Source organism: Malus domestica, chromosome 02 (genome assembly GCF_042453785.1).
Source record: "Malus domestica chromosome 02, GDT2T_hap1".
In the NCBI taxonomy this organism is placed as follows: Eukaryota; Viridiplantae; Streptophyta; class Magnoliopsida; order Rosales; family Rosaceae; genus Malus; species Malus domestica.
In genome coordinates this window covers 33687356-33711956 of record NC_091662.1, presented here as the reverse complement: position 1 = coordinate 33711956, position 24601 = coordinate 33687356, and the positions used below count along the sequence as shown (strand labels likewise).

General features: G+C 36.7%; 2 protein-coding genes across 3 annotated transcripts; both read right to left on the bottom strand.

Moving 5' to 3' along the window:
• Positions 1-1307: 1307 nt before the first annotated feature.
• Positions 1308-10876, bottom strand: LOC103407417 (transcription factor TGA6-like). 2 transcript variants are annotated; one of them, XM_029095747.2, is made up of 9 exons: positions 10633-10876; positions 10300-10521; positions 10057-10134; positions 9908-9967; positions 7456-7533; positions 7275-7326; positions 4912-5183; positions 2328-2576; positions 1308-1776 (listed from the first exon to the last, which is right to left on the bottom strand). In XM_029095747.2, the coding sequence occupies exons 2-9, from the start codon at positions 10363-10365 to the stop codon at positions 1630-1632; spliced, it is 1002 nt and encodes a 333-aa protein (XP_028951580.1). In that variant the 5' UTR covers positions 10366-10521; positions 10633-10876; the 3' UTR covers positions 1308-1629. The 2 variants fall into 2 exon arrangements, with proteins under 2 accessions (XP_028951580.1, XP_028951584.1); XM_029095751.2 differs by having other exon boundaries at positions 10300-10469; positions 10633-10874.
• Positions 10877-20694: 9818 nt separating this feature from the next.
• Positions 20695-23097, bottom strand: LOC103411085 (NADH dehydrogenase [ubiquinone] 1 alpha subcomplex subunit 6-like). The gene is made up of 2 exons (XM_070817872.1): positions 22656-23097; positions 20695-21057 (listed from the first exon to the last, which is right to left on the bottom strand). The coding sequence occupies exons 1-2, from the start codon at positions 22941-22943 to the stop codon at positions 20872-20874; spliced, it is 474 nt and encodes a 157-aa protein (XP_070673973.1). The 5' UTR covers positions 22944-23097; the 3' UTR covers positions 20695-20871.
• Positions 23098-24601: the final 1504 nt, after the last annotated feature.

Below are 24601 nucleotides of genomic sequence, written 5' to 3'. Positions count from 1 at the left end.
TGTCATAAAGAAAAAAAAGAAGGCAGACAATCCTGGTCGCTTTCTTAGGCATGAAGTTGCAAGGATCGGTCGGCTCTTCAAATGGTGCTCGGCCAGAGGAAGCGTCTCGGGTGTTCCTGACTCATTGCTGTCAGTCGCTCGACCTTGTCCCGTCTGCACCCTTCCAAAGCAATGGTCGGGAGACGTTTAGGTGCCCGAGGCCTAGGTTCACGACATATCCGAGCATGCACCTCCTAGCCCTAGCACTTAGGACTTTGCAATTGTGAATAGATTGCCTTCATATTTCTCCATTTTTAAAATTAAAAATGTTTGTAGATACCAAGCAAACACAATGTCCACCGCTTCGGATTCTGAGAACGATCATGTGTCATTAAATAAATAATGATATATGTGTGCTAAAAAGTTAATAACTTAAAAAATAAAATTTCTCACTATTCCTATTAAAACACGTGATATATTATTTGTGTTCCTGTCACAATTAAAAATTTCTCGGGAGGAAGGAGGTCCACACAAGGCTAAAAGATATATTTGTATTCCATTTTACTTATAAGTATGAGATCTTAAATTTGAACCTCGTGAATGGTGAGTTCGTTACTAATTAGTATCATATCCTCCCTTGGGACAAAAACATTACAGTTGAGAATAGAAAAGAAATTGTACTACACTACACATGATTACCTAGCAAAAACAAAACAAAAAGTGATTTACATTTGCATCCTCAAGAAAATAAAATATTTACCAATACTCATATTGTCAAATTAGATTTTGACTGTGATCCTTTTTGTTAGGTACATTGTCATGATTGAATGTATATAGTAACGTGAACATTAGGTTTACAAGGAGCTTGTGCGTCGAGCGGCTAAGAGCATTAATCCCTGCACTCTAAAGGTTCCAAGTTTGGTACCCTCTCTCCCACTGTCGGTACAATAATAACCAATGAATACAATGTTGTCTTTTCTGAGGATGACAATCAAGTTTTCTGAAGAAAATAAAAGCCATGACTTTTCCAATTGAATATTATAGTCAAGGCCATGTGCTCGTTTCCTTGCATCCAAGTTCGATCTACTTCCCAAAAATTTGTGTACTTTATAAAATCGTCTTATCAAAACAAACAATCTAGCAAATTGAGGACTGGTTTCAACAACAATCTCGCCTCTCTAGGATCGTTACACGAAACTAGTTGGCAGATAACTGCAAAAATTCTGCCACTACAAAACGAGAATAACATAGCCACAGGGCCATAAGTAATGTATCATGTTCTTTGCAATCAACTGCTGTAATTAGCAGACAACTTGAATGTTAAAAACTAGTCAAAACCATCATGCATTTCCTTAATCCAAAATTCATTTCGAAACTCGGTCACAAATTACAATTACACAAATCATAAGACTATAATTATTAACAATAATAAGCATTACTCGATCCTACGATGACTAAAATGACGGTAATAAATTACAGAATTACAGGATTAGCACTAACGATACAATTTCTGCAGCTACAGCATCAGAGAAAATCTATAAAAGAAAATTTGTAATGATAACCAAGTAACCCTGGTGCTGTACTAGAGAGAGTCAATTGCTATTCAGATGCCTTGCAGGCCACAGATTTACCAATCAGGTTGGGAGCATTTCACTCTCTTGGGCGGGCAAGCCAGAGAGAACTAAGAGCGCGTAGCCGTGAGAAATAATCATGTATAGCCAAAAGTGCACGAGCTGACTGGCGGGTTGTCAAGATACGGTGCATTTGTTGCAGTGTTTGTTGCCGTAAATTGTCAGCCTGATGTTACAAGCCCATGAACAGATTAGGCACTTTAAAAAGTTATAACAGAGCAAGAGTGCACACACGAAAAACAGTGAAACTGAATACTTGTATTTTGTTATCTTTCAGCAGTGTGACAATATCGAATTTTGCAAATGAACAACATATCTTACCAAATAAACCTTTAGGCGCGTAAAACAAATTCATGCCTAGTCTTACATCCATAACACAGTCCGAAATAATGACAAGAGGTTTTGACAGGTTGGTGGGTAATCTATACTAATTCTTCATAAACCCCAATCACGTTAGCTTGTAGAATAAAAATGATAGCCATATAGCTTTCAAATGATACATATTTCAGAGATCATCCAAATATCAATCTGTTTTAGCATTCTCACATTTCAGAAGTTAACAGGCGGGACTGGTCAATGGAGCAATTGGTTTTTGTCCAATCTTATTCTTTGTTGTATTTACGCATAACAGTTTCACATCGATGATTACCATATGTGTGACATGCTACAGTACTGACTACACAAACGGGTAAACGATAAAGAACTATAATGAATTACCTGGCGGATAAACCCTTCAAGGGTTCCTAGCTTTCCCATTGCCATGGCCATTTGACCCATGTAGTTAGCTACATTTCCCGAGTTACCCGAGGAGCCAAGAGATCCACTGGACAAAGTTTCAGCTAGAGATTGTTGCAATGCCTCCATCCCTTGAGATAATGCATCTTCTGCCTGTTGGGAGGACTGCTGCAAGTTGTTAATCCCAACCAACTGCTGCTCCGTCAGAGGCTCCAACTGAGTAACAAGAAGCTGCACATATACTCGTTCATTTTAAATTTTATAGAAGGGATTAAGACCAACACAATATTGAAGACGTCACATACAAAACAAATTCATGCATACCTATAAAAGAAAAAAAATTCAAGGAAATGTGCAGAGCGTGAGTTGAAACTTCTAGCAAACGAAAAAAAGCAAGCACATAGAGATCCCTAAAAGTGCATGAACATGCATATATACATAAATATCAACCTCCGTAGTAGTGAAGTTGGAAAATCAGATGCCTCTTTATGCCAAGTCTTTATCCGTTCCACAGTAAAGTGGGGATAAAAATATCTGACTATTTAGCCTGTATGACTGAATCCAACAAAGAGTATATTTAAAGAAGATACGTTAAAGACAAAACCAAAGGAGATATTTCCATCTTTATGAGTGACAGATTAGTTGAAAATCAACAAAGCTAAGTGTTATTTGGCTGGAATAAATTCAGATTGTGAGAAATTAAATAGGTTGGCGGATTCTTGGGGTTGTGAGGTAGGTAGCTGGCCTATAAAGTATTTGGGACTCCCTCTTGGGGGTAGGCCAAGAGCACTCAAGTTTTGGGATCCAGTGGTAGAAAAGATGGAAAAAAGACTTCAAAGTTGGAAGAAGGCCTTCTTATCCAGAGGAGGTAGATTAACTCTGATTCAATCTGTTTTGGGAAGCTTGCCGACCTACTACATGTCTCTGTTCAAAATGCCTTGCGGGGTGATTGGACGCCTAGAAAAACTAATGAAAGGATTTTTGTGGGAAGGTGTGGAGGAAGGAAAGAAAAACAACCTGGTAAAATGGGAGATAGTTATTAAAAGTAAAGAGGAAGGAGGTTTAGGGGTGGGGAATTTGAGGAATCGGAATGAAGCATTACTTGCTAAGTGGTTGTGGAGATTCCCAAAGGAACCTCATTCTCTCTGGCACAAAGTGATAAGAAGCAAATATGGGCTACAGAATAACGGATGGATCGCATTTCTTCCGATAAGGGGTTCAAGCCGTAGCCCATGGAAAGATATATCGAGTGGTTCCCAATTGTTTCTTCACTGCTGTAAGTTCGAGGTGGGCAACGGGGAGAGGGTGAGGTTTTGGGAGGATGGGTGGTTAGATGGAGGACCATTGAAAGAGCAATTTCCTAGATTATTCCTGCTATCGAGGAAGCACAATCAGAACATTTCAAGCTTTGTAGATCTTTCTACCAATTCTTTAAGTTGGAATTTTGATTTCAGGAGAAATTTGAATGAGGCGGAGATAGAAGAGGCGGCTAGATTATTACAGAAAGTGGAAGAGGTCCGATTGTCTCAATCAAGAACGGATAACAGAAGGTGGAAAATGGAAGCATCAGGATTGTTCACATGCAAATCCTATTGTTCCTTCTTGAGTAACAATGGGATGATGCAATACTTCCCACCCCATTCACAGATTTGGAAATCAAAAGTTCCTCCAAAGGTTAAGATTCTTGTATGGCTGGCGGCCAAAGGGAAGCTCAACACTTGTGACCAAATTCAAAGGAGAAGCCCTTTTATTTGCTTATCCCCACAATGGTGCAGTTTGTGCAAAGCAAAGGAGGAGAGTGTAAACCACATTTTTCTCCATTGTTCTTACACGATTCAGCTGTGGTGGAAACTGTTTCAGGAGGTTAGAGCTAGTTGGGTCATTCCAAAGGGTTGTTTCGAGCTTCTAAGCACCAAGTTTCAGGCCCTAGGAAGTGGGAGGAAAGCTAAAGCTTTGTGGGGTTGTCTGGTCTCGGCAGTTTTTTGGAACATTTGGCTGGAGCGTAACAAAAGAATTTTTGAGGATTATACAGGTGTGGGGGTAGAAGTACTTTGGGGAAGAGTAAAATATTGGGCAGCCCTTTGGGCTTCAGTCTCAAATGTCTTTAATAATTACTCTATTTCTCAATTACTGTGGGATTTGTTAGCAGCAGTAAAGTGAGTTAGGTCTAGCTATTGTTGCTGTAGCCAAATCCTAGTGAGAGTTTTTTCTTGTTTCTTGTTAATGGTGGATTTCTTATCCACTCCAATGTATTTCTCACTTCTTCTATAAAATGTTTTGTTTCTTCTCAAAAAAAATAACGAAATTTGAAACCCGAAAATGGGCAGAAATGAAAGTCTTTATCCAGAACCTTAGGGATTGGATTGACCTACAAACAAGACTCGCACCACATATAACTTCATCAATTTGTACTTGAAGTTGCATGAATTTTATATTTTTGTACATTTTAGCAGTCAAAATGACTACACTGAACTATGGTAGAGTACTTATACGGAACATTTAATTTAACAACATTACCAATCTGCCTATGACATCAAAGCCATCAAGAAATGAGAAAGAGCTTCACCTTCAGGAGCTCAGATGAACGAAAACCTCCAAGCCACAAGAAACACCTCTCAGCAGGTGTTTTCCACATACCAGACAACAAATGGAATACATCAGCTTTAGCTGCTGTGCCCTTCAGCCTAAAGACCTCATCATAGTGCGCCAAGACTCCATCTACAATAATACGAAGCTCTGTATCACTTGCATGAGAGTTTACTGCTGATCTTAGTTCATTAATTTGCCGATTGTGCTCTTCCTGCCAGCGTCCATATTCTACATCAAATGCCATGGCCCCTGCAAGGAGATACAGTGAACAAGATAACCCACCTCATCCACTGGCACTAAATTAAGTGAAGAGGACCAATTTAAAAAGCAAGATAAAACTTTAATTTTTTTCCGTAGCCTGTCTGCATGCAAATAAATATTAGTGCACCTAAAATGCCTATTTTAAAAAATTTAAACAGAATATGTGTCAATCACAATAACTTTATCACTGCTTGATGCAACTGAAGGAATTCCATATTCTACTTCAAATGTATCTTAAAACATAAAATTAGTATTATTATCCTTAACTTTCTTAAGACCAAATCACCAAAATATCTAGAGGCTCATAAATTGGAATACTGCCCTCTCACGCATGTTAAAATTGCTTCCCTCGTGCAAGTGGAGATTTTATATCTTAGAAACTAAAAGATGCTGATGACGGGACTGTAGGAGAAGAAGGTAGAGGCAGTTTACAGGAAACTTTATATGTACTGGGGGAGTTTGAATTCAGATCAAACAAACAAGAAATCTGTCAGCATCTTATTTAACCATCCGAAACATGACCACAAAACTATCAAACATCAAGCGCCTCAATAAAAAATAATACAGTACAAGGAAAGCCTTTTGAAATACATTTTCAACTACACCATAGAAGCTTAATATCTAATTTAATCCCGGAGTAACTTTGCAATTTGCATCCACCTTACTGTCCTCAAAGAACCTCCTATTACTTCCAGCCAAACGCTCCTCATGAGAGCCAAAACAGCATATCTCCAAGAGGTGAACATGCTAGGCCCTCAACAAAAAAACCCCGTGACAAAAATTAAAACAGCTTCTCAGACACACCATTATCAATGGTTCCAACAAGTGATGCCAGATATGCCTAGTAAAAAGAAAGTGAACATAAATGTAGTCAGCATTCTCCCCTTGCATTCATATAACACAATCCAATATGTATGGCGATCAGCAAGCATAGGACCTTCTTTGGATCCTGCATAAATATCTAATCGCTCATGCTCCAGCAGCCATGTGAGAGTTTGCACCCTTGCTGGATCATCAGCCTTCCAAATCAACTTAAATGGCTTAAAGGAAGGATCAGGTTGATTGTACCAATTTTAAGAAAAAATATGTACAAGAAAAGCTACCAAATGAGTAACAGACCATAGATAATGCTGTACATTAGTGGACCTCTCACTCTTCAGAACTTTAAATTCCAATAGAATATGACGATCGAAGACAAAGAAGAGAACTATGTTGCAGTTGGAAAAAAAAAAAAAAAAGCAGAAAATATAAAATAACGATTGGAAAGAGCTGACTCTCCTAAATGCCTTCCCAAAATCTGACTTCATTTCCATATCCCCACCAAAAAAATTTGTTTGGTAAACTTACCCACAACAAATTTCATTAAAGGAGAAAAAATAAAGAATAACCCTGAAAAAAGATTTGTTTCTTTAAGCAATATAATGCTGTCGGTTTGGTTCTTTTCCTGGTAAGTTCAACATATATGATCTGCCAAGAATGAAAATCTGATTGTTATTAGATTCCAGAGCTTATCAGTAAGGAAATCAGGAACCACCCATCAGAATGTTGAAGACAACCTTGTCACTAACTACTAGATCACTGTCACCAGGGCCATGTACTGCAATAATGCACTCAGTCAGCGTTCACCAATGCAACCACCATAAATAACTCCCATTAATCTAGTATACCCAATCAAACATAAATGCCACTCTTCATCCTCAACAATTCCTTAACCAATTCAACCTCTGTACCCTACACAAACATTCAAGAATTCCCCTAAAAGTTGCTACTAAAATCTTCTGATTGTGTTTGTGAACAATTACAACCGACAGGGAGTAGTTTCCTTTTCCTATTTCCAATAGAGCATTATCATGCGTGTGAAGTGTGAACTACTCATGGCATATAGTGTTTCAACACAATCTTTCTCCTGAGTATAATTGTTTCATACAAATAGGTATCAAAAAAACCATTGATACGGAATCATCTCAATTTGACTTACAAGTATAAATTGATGGAAAGTTTATCCCACAATTATCAGGAGCTAGTCTCCCTTACTTCAATGATAAAATTTCAAAAATAAACTCAGGAAAGAAGAAATACCATTTCCACTATTTGAATGGGCAGCATCCCCTGAGTTTGATATGAAGATTCCCTGAACAAAAGACCAATATAACTTTAGGAGAGATGCAAGATGAAAACCCAACAAAGAGGTCATCCACCGAAAATCTATGGCTTTGAATACATTAGGTTTTACAATAGTAAAGAAACTGATTGCTTTAACCTGCTGTCTGGCTCGCTGGAGCTCTTGCTCTAGTTGAGTCAGTTTCAGACGACTACTCTCCAGCTGCTGAACATAAGCCTATAGTCGACAAGCACAGATACAATCCATTAAAGACTTGCAAGAAAACTAGGCATGAAAGTAGCAAAAGGGCTCAAACATAAATATGCAGATCTATGCATTTCTATTTATTTTTTTAATGTAACACGAGAAAGTATGCTTATGAGAGGATTCAGTAATAAAAAAATTCAGACAAGGCAATATAAAACAAGAGACCCAGCGAATTCAGCTTCCACTCTCATAAAACAAAAATATAACAAGCAAAATGCCAGACACACTCATTATAGATTTGATTACCAAATTACTAGAGAGCAATAATTGCTCATCTAGCATCCATGCTCAAACCATACCACGATTTTGTTAGCAGGGAATGCAGGACAGACATTGGGCTTACTATTTCCACACCAAATCTAGAATCCCAGCTAAAAAAAAGCTAACAATTGAAATATACCAAGAAATCTAGGATCTAGCTGTAAGAGACAGACTCAAGTATGAAAGTATGAAGGTGATCGACCTGTGGCAGTATCAAGCTGATAGTACTACTTAAAGAAGACTTTTTGGCATTCACAAGGCAAGAGAGAAGCTAACGTGACAATATATCAAGGTGAAATGTGAGTTATGGATCCAACCACACTCAAATGGGAAATGATGATTGCTAAGCATTTGAATTATATCAACTATAACATGCATACAAAGATGTGCTTTGTCCAAACAACCAATTGGAAAAATGTTGGTTGATCGTATGCTTCATTAAGGTTCTAAAAAGCGCTAGGCGCTAGTCAGGCGACAGGCAAGGGCCTAGTCCTAGGGGTCTAGGTGGGGTTTTTTTTTTATATTTCAGTTAAGTTTATTATAAACAATAAAAACATATAAATAAGTGACTACAATTGATTGAATACATAAAATGAAATATGTATTCAATGTTATTTTACATGAAAGACGGTCAAGAATTATTTTACAAGAAAATTAATTTCAAACCTTTTAACCTAAAAAGAATAAAATAAAATAAAAATTTAACCGCCTAGGACCGCCTAGAGCCATCTAGACAGCCTAGGCAGCCACCTAATTGCCGCCTAAAGCCTTCACCGATTTACTAAACACCTAGGCCCTAATCCAGGCCCCTGGCCTTTGCCTAGCGCCTAGGCTGCTTTTTGGAACGGTAACTTCATTATAGTTCTATGATTTAGAGTATCATTTCCTATTTGATCCCTTAGAATTCTATATTTGAAGTTGCACATGTGCAAACTAGAAGTTGAGTTTTAAACTAACCAAGCTTTTCCCAGATGAGGTTAAATTTCGGATATGCTGTTAAGCCATGATGAATCGATGTCACCAGAACTATAACAGATTAGATAGGTTAGGACATGTTAAGCTTATCTCAGCTCACAGCTATAACTTATAGCCAATAAAGTTGGCCAGGACCCATTTTCCATAACTTAGTTCCGCATTCAGCTCCTGATTCTAAGATTACTTGTTGATATAAAACGAGTAGAAGGAAGCAAAGCTTTATAAGATGCATGTGCCAAAGACTTGAAACCAGGAAAGGTAAACAAGGCAAATGAAGAAATGGTGACCGGTTGTATTAGAAAGTTGAAATCCACAATCTCAAGAAGTGCTCATGATGAAAAAAATTTGAATTTTAACCGTTACGCTAAAATGTTAAGAAATCATGCCAGATAAGGAAACAAACAAAAACAGACAGTTAGGTAGGAAAATGAAAACCCACGTGAGCATCAAAATCATCAGACCTTTCTTTCACCATCCGCTATCCACAAAGCTAGGACAAGGAGTAGCTGATAGATTTATCATATTAGACCTGACACGTGCTATTGTTTAACTCATTGTCTATACTATTGTTTCTCAAACAACTAAGGATATAAATCATTAAACCTTTCTTTCACCGTCAACTGGCTTTGATTATCCACAAAGCTAGGACAAGCAGTAGCTGATAGATTTATCATATTAGACCTGACAAGTGCTATTGTGTAACTCATTGTCTATCCTATTGTTTCTCAAACAACTAAGGATATAGATCATCAGACCTTACCTTCACCGTCAGCTGGCTTTTATTATCCACAGAGCTAGGACAAGGAGTAGCTGCTAGATTTATCGTATTAGACCTGACACGTGTGTGTAACTCATTGTCTATCCTAATGTTTCCCAAACAACTAAGGATATAAATCTACTAAATAAGTGGAAATGAGGGCTGCCATCAAAACTATATTTTAAATATCCCATTTCCACTAAAATCACGACCATGTTTTTGAGCAGTCGTCACTTCACTTAGAACTTACAAAAGTAAAGCTAAATATATATCAAGGCAAACTGCAAAAGAAATGTAATTGAGCAAATGAATAAAGATAATATACTTAAACAAAGTAAAATAAGGCCTTACTTTCTTCCTCAGCCGGCTTTTCCTAGCAGCCTCACGATTTTGAGCCAGCCGACGGAGAGTCTGCAAAATGCAATCGAACAAATGAGCATCTTGGCACTGCCAGATCAACTCACATATCATAACTTTGTAATCGATTTCCTATACATCACCTTCTGATCTTTTGGATCTTTCGATTTGTCACTGGAATCAGAAGCCACAGGAGCAATGGCATATTGGTCTCTATCAAACTGCACATACAGAGAGTGATCAAAATGTCAGATGGCCAACAAAAACGAGTTAACATCTACCAAATGTTCCACTCAGCAGAAATGAAGAAAACAAGTGATTCTTAATAGTTGGTATGACCCAAATTTAGTGAGAGAGAGAGAGAGAGAGAGAAATAGAGAGAGTACCCTTCGATTCTTATCATCTGTCTCCCCATCTGTAGAGATATCAGTCCTAGGACTGCCATCAGCCATGGCGGATTGTATACCCACTTCTAAATACCACCACTTGATGCAGAACAGAACCAGCAAAAAGGTTGACCCTTTTGTGATTGCAAGCCTCTGACGGCAGCTGGGAACTGTTTGGTATCGGCCAAATGAGCAAAAACGAAGAAAGAGAAGAAAAAAAATCTACATCGAAAAACCAAACAAAGAAATTCAATTGAGAAAAAACCCAAAAGGGAAACTTCATTACTAGAAGTTGAAACGAAATTGAAGGGGAAAAGGAGCAAATTTTGAGACCTTGGGGCGGCGATCAGGAGGAGGAAGCGGCTGCTCCGCCACCACTTTACTCTTCTGGGGTGGTAGTTGTACAATTCAACAGAGTGCCTGCTGCATCAACAGCTCATGTCCTAAGAAGTTTGACTCAGGAGAGACAGACAGGAGGGCTCTCCACCCACTTTCCACTTGAGCATAAAATTTTGGTCTTTCCCAGAGAGACAAAAAAAATAAAAGAATAGTAATAATTCATAAATTATGGCAAAATAAAAAACTTACAAATTTAAATACATTATGGCCTTTTTGGTATTGTATTTAAAATTTTTTATCATTTTTTTAAAATATTTCTTAATAACATTTTTTGAAAACAATCTTTTTTAAGATTCAAAAGCTTGATTAGTTTGCGATTTAAAATTTTTAAATCTTACGACATAAACTAAACAAAGAGATATAAGAAGAAGGGGTTGCAGGAGAGGGAGAAAGAGAAGAGAGGATGAAAGAAAGTAAGAAATGATTGAAGGAAAAATAAAGAAGAGAGAAGATTAGATGAGATAGAGAGAAAGAGGAGTGAGAAAGAACGGAGAAAATGAAGAAAGCAGATTGAAGGAGAGACGAAAAAGGTAAAAAATAAAAAATAAAAAAATAAAAAGAGGAGAGAGAGATAGATTTGGAGTGAGAGGAGGAGGGAGAGAAAAGAAATAAGTGAGTTTAAGTTTAAAAATTCACTTTTTATGTTTTTAGAGAACAGCATATACTTTTTAGTTAGTCTTGAGTTCAGATTTTGAAAATAGTCATATCAAACAAGTTTTTAAGGCCTAAAACTTGAAAATTATTTTTGAGTTTAAAAAGTTAGATTCAAGTAGATTACCAAACACACTCTTAAATTTTCTTCGGGGTGTGCTTTTAGGAAGGGGAGGGAACATTTGGTACGTGAAATAGCCAGATTTTGCCACAAATATTGGTGAAGTTCCTCTGAAGGAAGAAAAAAAATATTAGTAGGTAATATATAGATTTTTTTTAGGGTAGTACTACTTACACATTCATTTTTACTTTCCACTCACTCATTTTGATTTTTGACCATCGAATCGTGTTAATTGAAGAAAATCAATGAACAAAAATTATCAAAAGTGTGTAAGAAATAAAATGGGATGTGTGAATAGCTTAACCTTTTTTTATTGAAGAGATATTTAATTGAGACATTTTTATACACGAGGGCTGATATTCACATATCGGTTTTAGCTTATTATACCCCTTTTTTTTTATAACCACTTTGTTTATTACTTTTCACACATTTTTCATTTATTCTTTACTATCATTCTCTTTAAAATATGTAAGAGATTAAAAAAAATATGTGTGTCTATCATTCTCTTTAATAATTTTAACAAATAGAGTTCATAATCTTCATGCACGGCAATTCTTTAACCAATTGGCATGTTTGGTAGAGAATGATAAGTGATAACCTTTTATTTTTTGTGCAATTAAGCGAGAGATCTTATATTTGATTATCGTCAAAATTGAATTTGAATCACATTATTGCTAACTCACACACATTATTGCTAACTCATTGTGATGCTAAGTCTACTTCTTCTATTTTCTGTAGATAATATCGTTTGTTTAAAAACAAAAAAACACATGTTAAGTGCATCCATTAGAGATAAAATCTTATGCACCCAAAATAAGTGTTGCCTTTTTGTGGCCTTAATAATTGTTTGACACATATTAAGAGCTCGTTTGAATGTGCTTTTGAAATGACTGAAAGTGGCGCTTATGGTAAAAATGTTTTTGGAATCAATTCTTAGTAAAAATGCAAGTAAATTCTGGAAAAGCATTTTAAGTGTTTTTGGAACAAAAAAAAATATTTTCTCTAAAAGTGCTTTGAGTAAGTTTAAAAATACATCCAAACAAGCCCTTAAGTTTATGATAAAAATTAATAAATAGTAAATTTAAAAATACATGTCAGTCAATAATTAGAGCCCCAAGATAGCTGCACCTATTTTAAGTGCAGAAAACTTGATCTCCACGCATGAGTGCCGTTACTTATTGCTTACTGTTAAAGTTGGTCCAACAAGTTACCGGAAGAAATGTGCGTACGTTTGAATAATTGCAATATCTAGACGTCTGCTTCTGTGAAAAATTTAAAAATAAATAAATAAGGAAAATCGTGTATTGTTGAATGTTGAGTGGTTCGACATTTTCTGTGGCTTTGTTTGGTTGCCTTGCCTGAAAATCGTGTCATCCTTTCAATACCGCCCAAATCTCGCCTACAACGCACCCGTCCGTCACGTGAGCTCTAATCCTCTGCTTCTAGTCTCCCACTAGTTGAGCTGAGCCCAACCAAGATGCACTATTTACGCACGTGGTTTGGTATGTAAAGATACTTTTAAAAGTAGAACTTTCTGTAAATTTTGTCACTTGAACTCACATTATTGACACAATATTTTATAATGTTGGCACATGAATTAACATTATTGTTATAACAGGGAATTCATAAAGAGCCGCACTTTAAGAGAGTATTCCTAGTATTTCTCTAGTATGTGTATCAAATCTACTTCTTTGATCAAAAACTTGTTTATAATAACCTTGTGGTTATGATTTCAAGAGTCGCATTAGTGGTCATTCACTGTTATATTTGATATTAAGAATGAAAGTTAAGACTATATTTACTCATTATATATGCTATATATCATGTTCAATAGTGAGTGGTTAAAACAACATTTCTCTACGTTCATTTTTAAAGGAAAAATGAGTCAAGTGGACACGTACCCTTTACCTAGTGTTTAGAATTTGTAAAACGTAGGCTCTGTTTGTTACCGTCCTGCAAAAAAAAAAAAATTTGTTTGTTTTGCAGATACAAATACAGGTGGGAACTGTGTTTGGCAAATTATTTTGTGAAAACAAATTAAGCAAAAAAAAACGTAGAAGACTAAATTTAGCCTAAGTTCTATAAAACATCAAAATGATGTTTCCTCTGTTTTTCAAGAATAGTTTTCAAAATAATAGAAAATCAAAGGTACATTATAAAATAGAGTTAGAGTTTTAATCAAAAAAATCAAATCATGCATGCCACAATTGGCGCCACCACCATTACCACCTCAACATTCTCCAACTCTATCACCCGCACCACCATGGCTACCATTACCTCCACCATCTCACCATCATTACCATCTTTGACGCTACACCACCCTCACCGCTGTTATTGACGCCGCCGCCACCATCACCACCATATTATACACTACCATCACCTCCCCCTTCGGTCACCATGGCCACCACCACCTCTACCATCTCACTATTGTGGCCATCACCACCGCCGCTATTAGCCACCACCACTTCCACCACCATCGCTACCACAACTACATTCTACATTGCTATCACTCTTGCTATGGCCACCACCATCCCCATCGCTCCATCACAATCATTCTGGCCACCTGTTAACCACAATTTCCGCAACTATCCCTCATAACCATTGTTAACACAATTACTTTCTACTCCACTGTTGTCACCACTATATCTATATCTCACCACTATTAGCACCACTAAACTAAAATTAAGATTGATTTTCGAAATATTCCCAAATTTGGCTTGATTTTGAAAAAAAAAAAAAACTTAAATCTCTATTACTAAACAAAAATTTTATTTTTTATTTAAAAAGAAAAAAGAAAATTGTTTATCACACGATCCTGAAGTACTTTTAACTCATAAAAGACTAGTCATGTGATTTACATAAGAAATCCTTGTAATGGTAATCTACGTGTGATTTATTTAATTAACAGATTAGCAAACTCATATCATTTTGTGTTGTTTGTAAAACGATTAAGAAAATTGTCCATAAAATAAAGATTGGGAAAACAGGCTATGTAATTTTATGTTGATTGTAAAACGATTAAGAAAACAACAGTATCCAATTCCTACAACTCTAGCTCATTGGCCAAAAATGAAAATCATTTCACATGTATATCATATTTAAAAATGTTCTCTAGTCACTTAGCAACCAAAAAATGCATGTTCACTCAAACCCTTGACGTCAAATTCAAAAGTGCTTGACCAAACGAGCGGGACTCTTAAACCCAACTAAACCATGAATCCTTGATCACTAGGTGACCAGAAGAACGATACTCTCAAATTCAATTCAAGGACATTGTATATAAATGTTTGGCTGGAAACAATGAACAAACCTCCCAAGAAATGAGGCACGCAGAAAAGATTATAAACTCAAGGAAAGACATTCAAAAGAACCTCACAACATTCTCTCCCCTCTTTTTTTATCTTCCCTTCTATTTGAATGGTCACGTCTATATCTTATATAAAATTTTTTGATAGAGAGAGGTCACTTAGTACTACAGTCTAGTAGTATTCTTCTTCACTTGTAAGTGAGAGGTTTTGAGTTCAATTCTCGCCAAAGGTGAATTTGAACCACGTTATTGCTAACTCATTGTGAGGCTAAGCCCACCATTTCCCCTTAGAGCAACTCCACCGTTGCTAAGGCCCCCTAGGGCTATTCATTATTTAATCCACCCAGTGAACATTAACTGCCCTTAATGAACAATAACTTCCTTTTGCATCTTCATCCCTACATTGAATAGCCCTGGCAATAGGTAATAAAATATTAGTATTTTTATTTATTTATAAAATAATACAAAATAATTTTATTTGTAATTTCGAATAAGATTTTTAATTGTTCTCGTTGCGCTACGTGTCATTATCCGAAAAGACAATTATTGGTGATGGATTTCGATAAGATTTTTATCCAATGTCATCGTGCCACGGGTCTTTATCTTTTCAAAATCGTTGAGGATAGATTTCCAATAAGATTTTTAACTAATCACGACGTGCCACGTGTCACAACCTGTTTACAATCTTTAAGGATAGATTTCGATCAGATTTTTAACAAATGATGGCATGCCATGTGGCATTATTTACAACCTAATACTTTTTGAATCCTCCATATAATCCACCATCCATCTTCAGAAATCTCACACTAATTTTCTCAAGATCTCTATCATTATTCATAGTTTCTGCTTCCTTCTTACAATGTCTTCTTCTTCAAGGATGATGTGGGAAATCGATCAGCAAGAGGAAGAATTGTTTAACCAATCAGAAGGAATGTTCAATCTCTAGGTGGCCCAAAATGAGATGGAAGAAGATGAGGAGCGTAGAAAGAGAGATGACGAAGCAATAATGGCCAGAGATGAGAGATGACGAAGCAAGAATGGTCAGAGCCTCACATTCCCGTCGAGTCATCCAAGTTGTGGCTCAGATCTGCAAGCCCAGCAGTTCGACACACCTTGATAGAAGTAGGCAACGACAAGGTACGAAGCTCTTGGACGATTATTTCCGTAACAGTGCATTCCCTGATATGTATTTTAGACGTTGTTTTAAAATGGAACGACATTTTTTCAACAAAATCATGATTGCTGTTTGCAACCATGATTCTTACTTTGTGCAAAAGAATGATGCTTTTGGTGTTATGGGTCTCATTCCTGAGCAAAAAATTATTGTTGCCTTGCAAATGCTTGCATATGGAGCATCTGCAGACGAAGTGAATGAGATAGCAAGGATGGGGAAATCAACCATTCTTGAGTCCCTTATGAGGTTTTATGGAGCAATCGAATCTATCTAAACCGTAGAGTACCTCCGGAGACCTACTGAGATGGACTTGCAAATGCTTCTGAAGAAGGCCGAGATGTGAGGCTTTCCTGGGATGATTGGAAGCATTGACTATATGCACTAGACCTGGAAAAACTGTCCAAGTGCATGGCAAGGCGCTTATAGAGATAGAAAATGAGCAAAAAGTATCATTTTGGAGGCGGTGGCATCTTTTGATACATGGATTTGGCACACCTTTTTCGGGATTCCGGGAGCTCAAAATGACCATAATGTCCTTACCTAATCCCCAATGTTCAACGATGTTTTGCAAGGAAAGGCAACAAAAGTCATGTACTGGGTCAACAGACATAAGTACGATGGGTCATACTACCTAGCAGACGACATTTACCCAAGGTGGTCATCGTTTGTCAAAACAGTGCTACGTTCGCGAAGTGCAAAGGAAAAACACTTTGCAAGCTATAAAGAGGGGTGCATGAAGGATGTGGAACGTTGTTTTGGTATCCTCCAAGCTCACTGGGCAATCGTCAGGGGTGCTACCATAATGTTTGATTTAGAGTCACTTCGATCCATCATGATGACGTGCATCATTCTTCACAACATGATTGTGGAAGATGAATACGATTATGATGTCGTTGATGAATATAAGCCAGACACGATGAACAATTATAGAACACAAATATATTATGCGCAACAAGAGCCATTAGAAAGGGATGGACGTTACAATGAAAGACTTATTCAACGATATACTGCACTTCAAATGTCATATATGCACAATGCCCGGCAAATTGACTTGATAGAGCACCAGAGGGAATTGAAACAAGCTCATGATACTTAAGTTCATTTAGTGTGTTTGTTTTTATTTGGTGTGTTTATTTAATTTTATTTGGTGTATTTTTTTTTAGTTCATTTAGTGAGTTTTTTATTATTTGGCATGTTTATGTAATTTTATTTGGTGTGTTTTTTTTAGTTCATTTTTTATTATTTAGTATGTTTATGTAATTTAATTGAGAAAATCAATGGACTAAAATTATCAAGAGTGTGTGAGAAGTAAAATGGGGTGTGTGAATAGTTTAGCCTTTTTTTATTGGAGAGATTTAATTGAGACAATTTTATAAACGGGAGCTGATATTCACATATCAATTTTAGCTTATTACATCCTTTTTTTTATTTTTATAACCACTTTATTTTTTACTTTTCACACATTTTTCGTTTATTCTTTACTATCAAATTGTATAAATTAAATAAAATCAATGAATATAACCAAATGAAATAAGTAAGAGATTAAAAAATTACTCGTGCGAGCCATGCAACGTTCCTAGGCAGGAACTGCTCCCTTCCTTGAACTCCCTATTTAGTGCGTTGATCTTGCAATGGGCCTTCACTCCAGCACTGATCACCTAGAAGTTTTGTTATTTAATATTTGCTTTCATGTTGACTTCCAACTGTTCAAAGGGTGTTGGTTTCACCTCCCTTTTTTTGCTTCGCTTCGGAACTCTGTTCTCTAACAATATTAGTATTCCCTAAAAACCCAGATGTACCTTGCAGTCGAGCAAAGGAAGCATTATGTCTTCCAAACCTTTTTTGATCCTGGATCACTGTTGTGTGTCTATTATTCTCTTTAATAATTTTAACAAATAGAGTTCATAATCTTCCTGCACGGTAATTCTTTAACCGATTGGCATGTTTGGTAGAGAATGATAAGTGATAACCTTCTATTTTTTGTGCAATTAAGTGAGAAATATTAAATTTGATTATCATTAAAGATGAATTTGAATCACATTATTGCTAACTTATTGTGGGGCTAAACTTACATCTTCCCTTTCTATAGATAATATCGTTTGTTCCAAAAAAAAAAAGGTGCATCCATCAAAAATCAAATCTTCTACACCCAAAATAGGTGTTGTCTCTCTGTGGCCTCAAACACATATTAAGTTTATGACAAAAAAATTAATAAATATTAAATTTATAAATATGTGTCAATCAATAATTGAGACCACATCCATTTTAAATGCAGAAAAATTGATCTCCATCCATCAGTGCTTTTACTTATTGCTTACCATTGAAGTTGGTCCAACGGGTTACCAGAAGAAATGTGCATACGTTTGAATAATTGCAATCTTCTCTAGACGTCTGCTTCTATGAAAAATTTAAAAAAAAATTTAAAAAAATTTAAAAAAAGAGGAAAATAGTCCACTTTCCCAGGACAAATGAATAATTCCATTTTTAATTGATTTTTATTTTCTAATGCATTGTTGAATGTTCAGTGGTTTGACATTTTCTGTGGCTTTGTTTGTTTCAATACTGCCAAATCTCGCTCACAACGCACCTGTCAGTCACGTGAGCTCAAATCCTCTGCTTCTAGTCTCCCACAAGTTGAGCTGAGCCCAACCAAGTTGCACTATTTACTCACGTGGTTTAGTATGTAGACTCTTTCAAAAAATAGAATTTTATATAAATTCTTTGTCACTTAAACTCATATTATTAGTACAATATTTTATAATGTTGACATAAAAATTAATGTTATTACTGTAACAGAAAGTATGAAAAATCACATTTTAAGAGAGTCTTCATAGCATTTCTCTAGTATGTATGTAGGGGGTCATATATCAAATCTACTTCTTTGATCAAAAACTTGTTTATAATAACCTTGCGGTTATGTTTTTAAGAGTCGCATCAGTGGTCATTCATTGTTATATTTGATATTAAGAATGAAGATTAAAACTATATTTACTCATTATATATGACATATATCAAGTTCATTAGTGAGTGGTTAAAACAACATTTGTGCATGTTCATTTTTAAAGAAAAAAATGAGTCAAGCGAACACGAACCCCTTACCTAGTGTTTAGAATTTGTAAAACATAGGCTCTGTTTGTTACCGTTCTACAATTTTTTTTATTTTTTATTTTTTATTTTTTGGGTTTTGCAGATATAAATACAGGTGGGAACTGTGTTTGGCAAATTGTTTTGTGAAAACAAATTAAGGAAAAAAAAACGTAGAAGACTAAATTTAGCCTAAGTTCTATTAAGCATCAAATTGATGTTTCCTCTGTTTTTCAATAACAGTTTTCAAAATAACAGCAAATAAAAGGTACATTATAAAATAGAGTTAAGAGTTTTAAACACCTCAACATTCTCCAGCATTGTCACCCAAGCCACCATGGCTACCACTACCCGTCTCACCATCATTACCATCTTTGACGCCACACCACCCTCATCACTGCTACTATTGCCGCCGCCGCCGCCACCACCACCATATTGTACACTATCATCACCTCCCCCTCCGGTCACAATGGCCACCACCACCTCCACCGTCTCACTATTGTGGCCATCACCACTGCTGCCATTAGCCACCACCACTCCCACTACCATCGCTACCACAGCCACATTCTCCACTGCCATCAATCTTGCTATGGCGACCACCACCTCCATCACTCCATCACTCCATCACAATCATTATGGCCACCTATTAACCACAATTTCCGCAACTATCCCTCACAACCATTGTTAATACAATTACTTTCTACTCCGCTATAACTTAAATCACTATTACTAAACAAATTTTGAGAAAAAAAAAAGAAAAGAAAATTGTTTATCGCACGATCCTGAAATACTTTTAACTCATAAAAGACAAGTGATTTACATAAGAAATCCTAACAATGGTAATCTATGTGTGATTTATTTAATTAACAGATTAGCAAACTCATATCATTCTACGTTGTTTGTAAAGCGGTAAAGAAAACTGTCCATAAAATAAAGATGGGGAAAACTGGCTATGTAATTTTATGTTGATTGTAAAACGATTAAGAAAAAAACAGTATCCAATTCCTACAACTCTAGCTCATTGGCCAAAAATGAAAATCATTTCATTTCACATGCATATCATATTTAGAAATGTTCTCTAGTCACTTAGCGACCAAAAAATGCATGTTCACTCAAACCCTTGATGCCAAAATCAAAAGTGCTTGAACAAATGAGCGGGACTCTCAAACCCAATTAAACCATGAATCCTTGATCACTAAGTGACCAGAAGAACAATACTCTCAAATTCAATTCAAGGACATTGTATATAAATGTTTGGCCGGAAACAATGAACAAACCTCCCAAAAAATGAGGCACGCAGAAAAGATTATAAACTTAGGGAAAGACATTCAAAAGAACCTCACAGAATTATCTCCCCTCTTTTTTTTTTCTCACCCTTTCTATTTGAATGGTCACGTCTGCATCTTATATTAATCTTTCTATAGAGAGAGGCCACTTAGTACTACAGTTTAGTGGTATTCCTCTTCACTTGTAAGTGGGAAATTACGTTATTGTCAACCTATTGTGAGGCTAAGCCCATCCTCTTCCCATTGTATAGATAATATCGTTTGTTAAAAAAAAAATAAAAAAATTAGAGACATAATGGAAAAGTATGAGAGGAGGGGAGAGAATTCCGCTCCAGAACCTACAATGTTCATCCAATGAAATTACTACACCTCGTTTCTTAATTTTTCAAAACCTTAATTACTTCATAAACAGCAGCAATTCAGTTATGACTCAGTGACCTTAACAATCTATATCCAACAGAAACATACAAAAACATTGTCAAGTACACCTTTATTTATGAAGCCCTGAAAGCAAAGTCCCACCAGAGCACGTCCAGGGAGCAGCGGAGATTCAAAAATAATTGCTCTTATAAAATTCTTTAAGAAAAGCAGAGGTCCCCTGATCTTTCGTGCCCGAATCCTGCAGAAGCCCTTGCTGACCAACGACGTACTGGCCAATGATGTGGTGTCGCTGCTTTGCATGCTCGGTGATGTTATTTAACTCTTCCATTGCCTTGAAGAGCAGCATATCGATGACCTGCATTTCAATACCATCCACATAAAAATAAAAATAAAATGTTTATAAGCCACAAATCACAAAAGCATGAAGCACTTTAGCAAAGCAGGTATCGACGGTAAGAAAAATCCTGGTTCTTAGTGCCAACAAAAATACAACTAACTCAAATGTAGAAACTCTTTCAACTCAAAAGTTATGCATATTACTAAACAGAAATCATGTCAAAGTGCATTACATTAATAATTTATTTGATTTCATTGTTTGACTCAATAAAGCCTTGTGTTCAGCCTGATACAATGATTCAAGGACCCCGTAGCCTGAGAGCTCCTATACTTCCTTCCAGGCAGAATTAGATTTCCCAGAAAACTTGAGCAAAACACACAATCATAATCCAGAAACATATAGAGACAACCCATGTGAAGGTTGCTAAACAAAGACAAAACAACACAAGAATGATAAAGGAATAGCTGACAGCATATCTCTAAATATACACATGATTTATCTTGAAATTTATTAAAACCTAATTACGTATGTAAACTACGTGTGTGCGTAAGCCCAGTCAAATGTGACTGTTCTAGGCAGGGTGGGCCACCCACCTTCAAATGATGTTGGTCCTGTGGATCATAATGGACTAGCCTTTGGCCTCTGAGCACACTGGAACCGCATGAGTTCCAAGAGAGCCTTTTCAAAGTCCTGGAGAGGAATACATTGGGCCCTAACCTTCTTCCCGACTCAGTTAGTTGGGTACTATAAAATTAGAATCCACTGTCTGCGCTTTACCCACAAATTCCTGCTGTATCACGACATATCACATAAACTGAATGCCACTAACAAAGGATGAATCCTCACCTAGACTTTTACTAGAATGTGGCACTAATACCAGAGTCCATATACCATACTGAATCATCAAAAGAAATCTACCCGTTACATGTTTTTAGTTATCCCCACAAAATCAAGATTTAAGCTGTTAGGACATAGGAAAACAAATATTCATAACACAACCCTCCCTTGTTTAGTATGTAAGATAAAATTGCATCTTCTAATGTCCTCAATATGCGGCCTCTATTACCACTATAGAGCCCAAAAAAGTGAAACTTAATACGAATATAAAAGTTTTGCAAAGGTTTGAGCTTGAATCGTCTAATGTCCTCAATGTGTGCCGTCTACCACCATGGAGCCCAAAAAAGTGAAACTCAATATAAAGGTTGAAACTTAACATGAATGTGAAAGTTTCGCAGTGGTTCGAGCTTTCATCTTCTGCTCCGATACAATGCTAAGATTTTCCAACCAACCATTATTTCTCAAAAGCTCAACTACAAAAATGAAACGAAAAACCAAAGTGCTTCTAGGTGAAAATTTTGAAACCAAGTAAAAATGCAGCATCTAATATCATTCCTACTCGCCGCGATCCTCCTTCTACCCAAATTCATGTCAGTACTTGGCAGAAAATCCATTAGCACATACGAGATTGGACAACTTAATTGCATAAAAAAATCCCTAAATCTCGTGGGCAAATATGAAATTCCAAACATTTTACCCGTTGTTCGAAATATCAGATGATTAAAACAGCAGCGTATCATATAATTTGAGGAGAGAGAGATAGAGAGGGAGAAGGGGACCTTAGGGTTAGTGACGTTGGCGTTCTTGCGGATCTCGGAGGCGACGACGGTGCGGAGGTGAGAGGGCGTAACGACGTCGTCGAGGTTGTAGATTTCCATGATGGTGGGGATGGATCTGCAGGCGGCCCTGAAGAAGTCGAAGACTCGGTGCCGGGCTTCGTCCAGAGACGCCGAGTTCGGTGGCACCTTCACAGCCCGCTGAATAAACGACATTTCTTCCTCCGAAAACTCAAAACTCGACTCACTGAGTTCTTCTGCGTCGCTCCACTCTACTCGCCCTGATGGCATTCGCTTACTCTTCTCTATTGGGAAAGGTTATCGATGTGGATGTGGTGACCACGAGCCCAACGGTGCCGTTTCGCCTGCTTTTTTTTTTTTTTTTTTTTTTTTTTAGGGGTGGATGGGGTGTTTGGGGGTGGGGGTGGATTGGGTTTGCTAGCCCAATTACAAAACAACCAACACAAAAACTATTAAAGCTGAAAGTCCCTTGAGCAACCATTACAAACATGTTAATGGTAACGTGGTCAACTATTTAGATTAATTTTTATAAATTATATGATGTAGTTATTGATGATTTGATAATTATTTAAGTGGTGACGTAGGGAGACTTTTGAATTGCGAGGTATCATTACGAGCTCAATATATACGACTGTTATTCCGTGAAATAACTTGAATTTCAAATTATTCACTTGTTTTGATTAGACAGAAAGCCTTCCTTGACCACTACCGACTGGAGACTGGATTGTTACCAAAGAAAGCCTCACTACTTCCAAGGCTCGTAACTTCTCCTTTGTAACTCGGAATTAAGATCTGTTTGCTCCTACACGCTCGTGGGTTCAAGCTCTACCTGAACAACTCAAGAGTTGACCGAAAAGGTCGAGTAAAATTCGAAATGGCAGAAATATCCTTCACTTCGTTTTCTCGAAACAGAGAATTAATGAACTAACTTCAATTAAATCTCTGTAATATGTCAAAAATAAAATAAAATACTAATTTTGGGGGTAGGATATCACACGCACTTGATAAGGTTGGGTCGTGACCGACCTCAGGCGTACCAATAGGGTTGCTTGGAATATTGCATGGCTCCAAGCAGAGATCGGGAACTTGGTACGTATGACCAATCAATCGCGCAGTCATTTGAAGGCGTTTAGTGAATGATTCTGTTGGGTCGTTTTGGGTATGAACATAGGGTATTGGATGTTCAACTTCAAAATCCAATCGACATGCAATATACTATAGTGAAAATTCCTTTGGAATCTCAAGCTTCTGGCCAACCACATAGTGGGCCTGAATAGGTGTAATCTGCTTGTTAGGCGTTCCATCTTCTCTTGAATACGCTTCTAGCTATATTTGTAGGAAGTGAAATATGGTAATATGCAAAGGAATTTTACTCTATTTTCTACTTTGGTTTCAATATGGTAACAATGCTCTCGAATATCCTTAAAGCTCAAAAGGCGTTCTTCCGGAACGAGTGAGTATAAGGCTTCCCTTTATGGTAAAATTAGTACCATTGGACAATATAGGGCAGTGTCATGCCCCACAATCAAGTTGGATAAGCATGAAAGGGTTGTCAGGGGGTGATTAGGTATGAAGTTAGCATAGAACCAGACAACTAACTTTCCCACAAAACATATCTAAGCATGAGTTAATTGTATAAGTCACATGCGGTAATTTTCATTGATTAACTCTTATTCGAGAATAATAGTGATATCCAAACACCAATCTTAAGTCCAAGAACAAAATAAATTATTCACGAAGTAAACCAAATATACAAAGGGGTTTGGCCAATACGGCATTCCATGTCAAATTTTGCTCGCCAAATGTGTTAGGTGGAGCAAAATTAGTCTAACAGATAGACTACGGGAAATGTACTCCTCAACAACATTGGTAAAAGCACAGGAAAATGCATAACCAATGATCTATTTTCGTCAAAACGGAGTTAGATT

Excerpts from the sequence above, each read along its gene's own strand:
- LOC103407417 (XM_029095747.2), bottom strand. The coding sequence starts at position 10,365 with ATGGCTGATGGCAGTCCTAGGACTGATATCTCTACAGATGGGGAGACA. Across the intron at positions 7,327-7,455 it reads TCCAGCGAGCCAGACAGCAG|GGAATCTTCATATCAAACTC; the intron begins GTTAAAGCAATC and ends TCTTTTGTTCAG. Across the intron at positions 2,577-4,911 it reads GTTCATCTGAGCTCCTGAAG|CTTCTTGTTACTCAGTTGGA; the intron begins GTGAAGCTCTTT and ends GTATATGTGCAG.
- LOC103411085 (XM_070817872.1), bottom strand. The coding sequence starts at position 22,943 with ATGCCATCAGGGCGAGTAGAGTGGAGCGACGCAGAAGAACTCAGTGAG. Across the intron at positions 21,058-22,655 it reads CCAACGTCACTAACCCTAAG|GTCATCGATATGCTGCTCTT; the intron begins GTCCCCTTCTCC and ends ATTGAAATGCAG.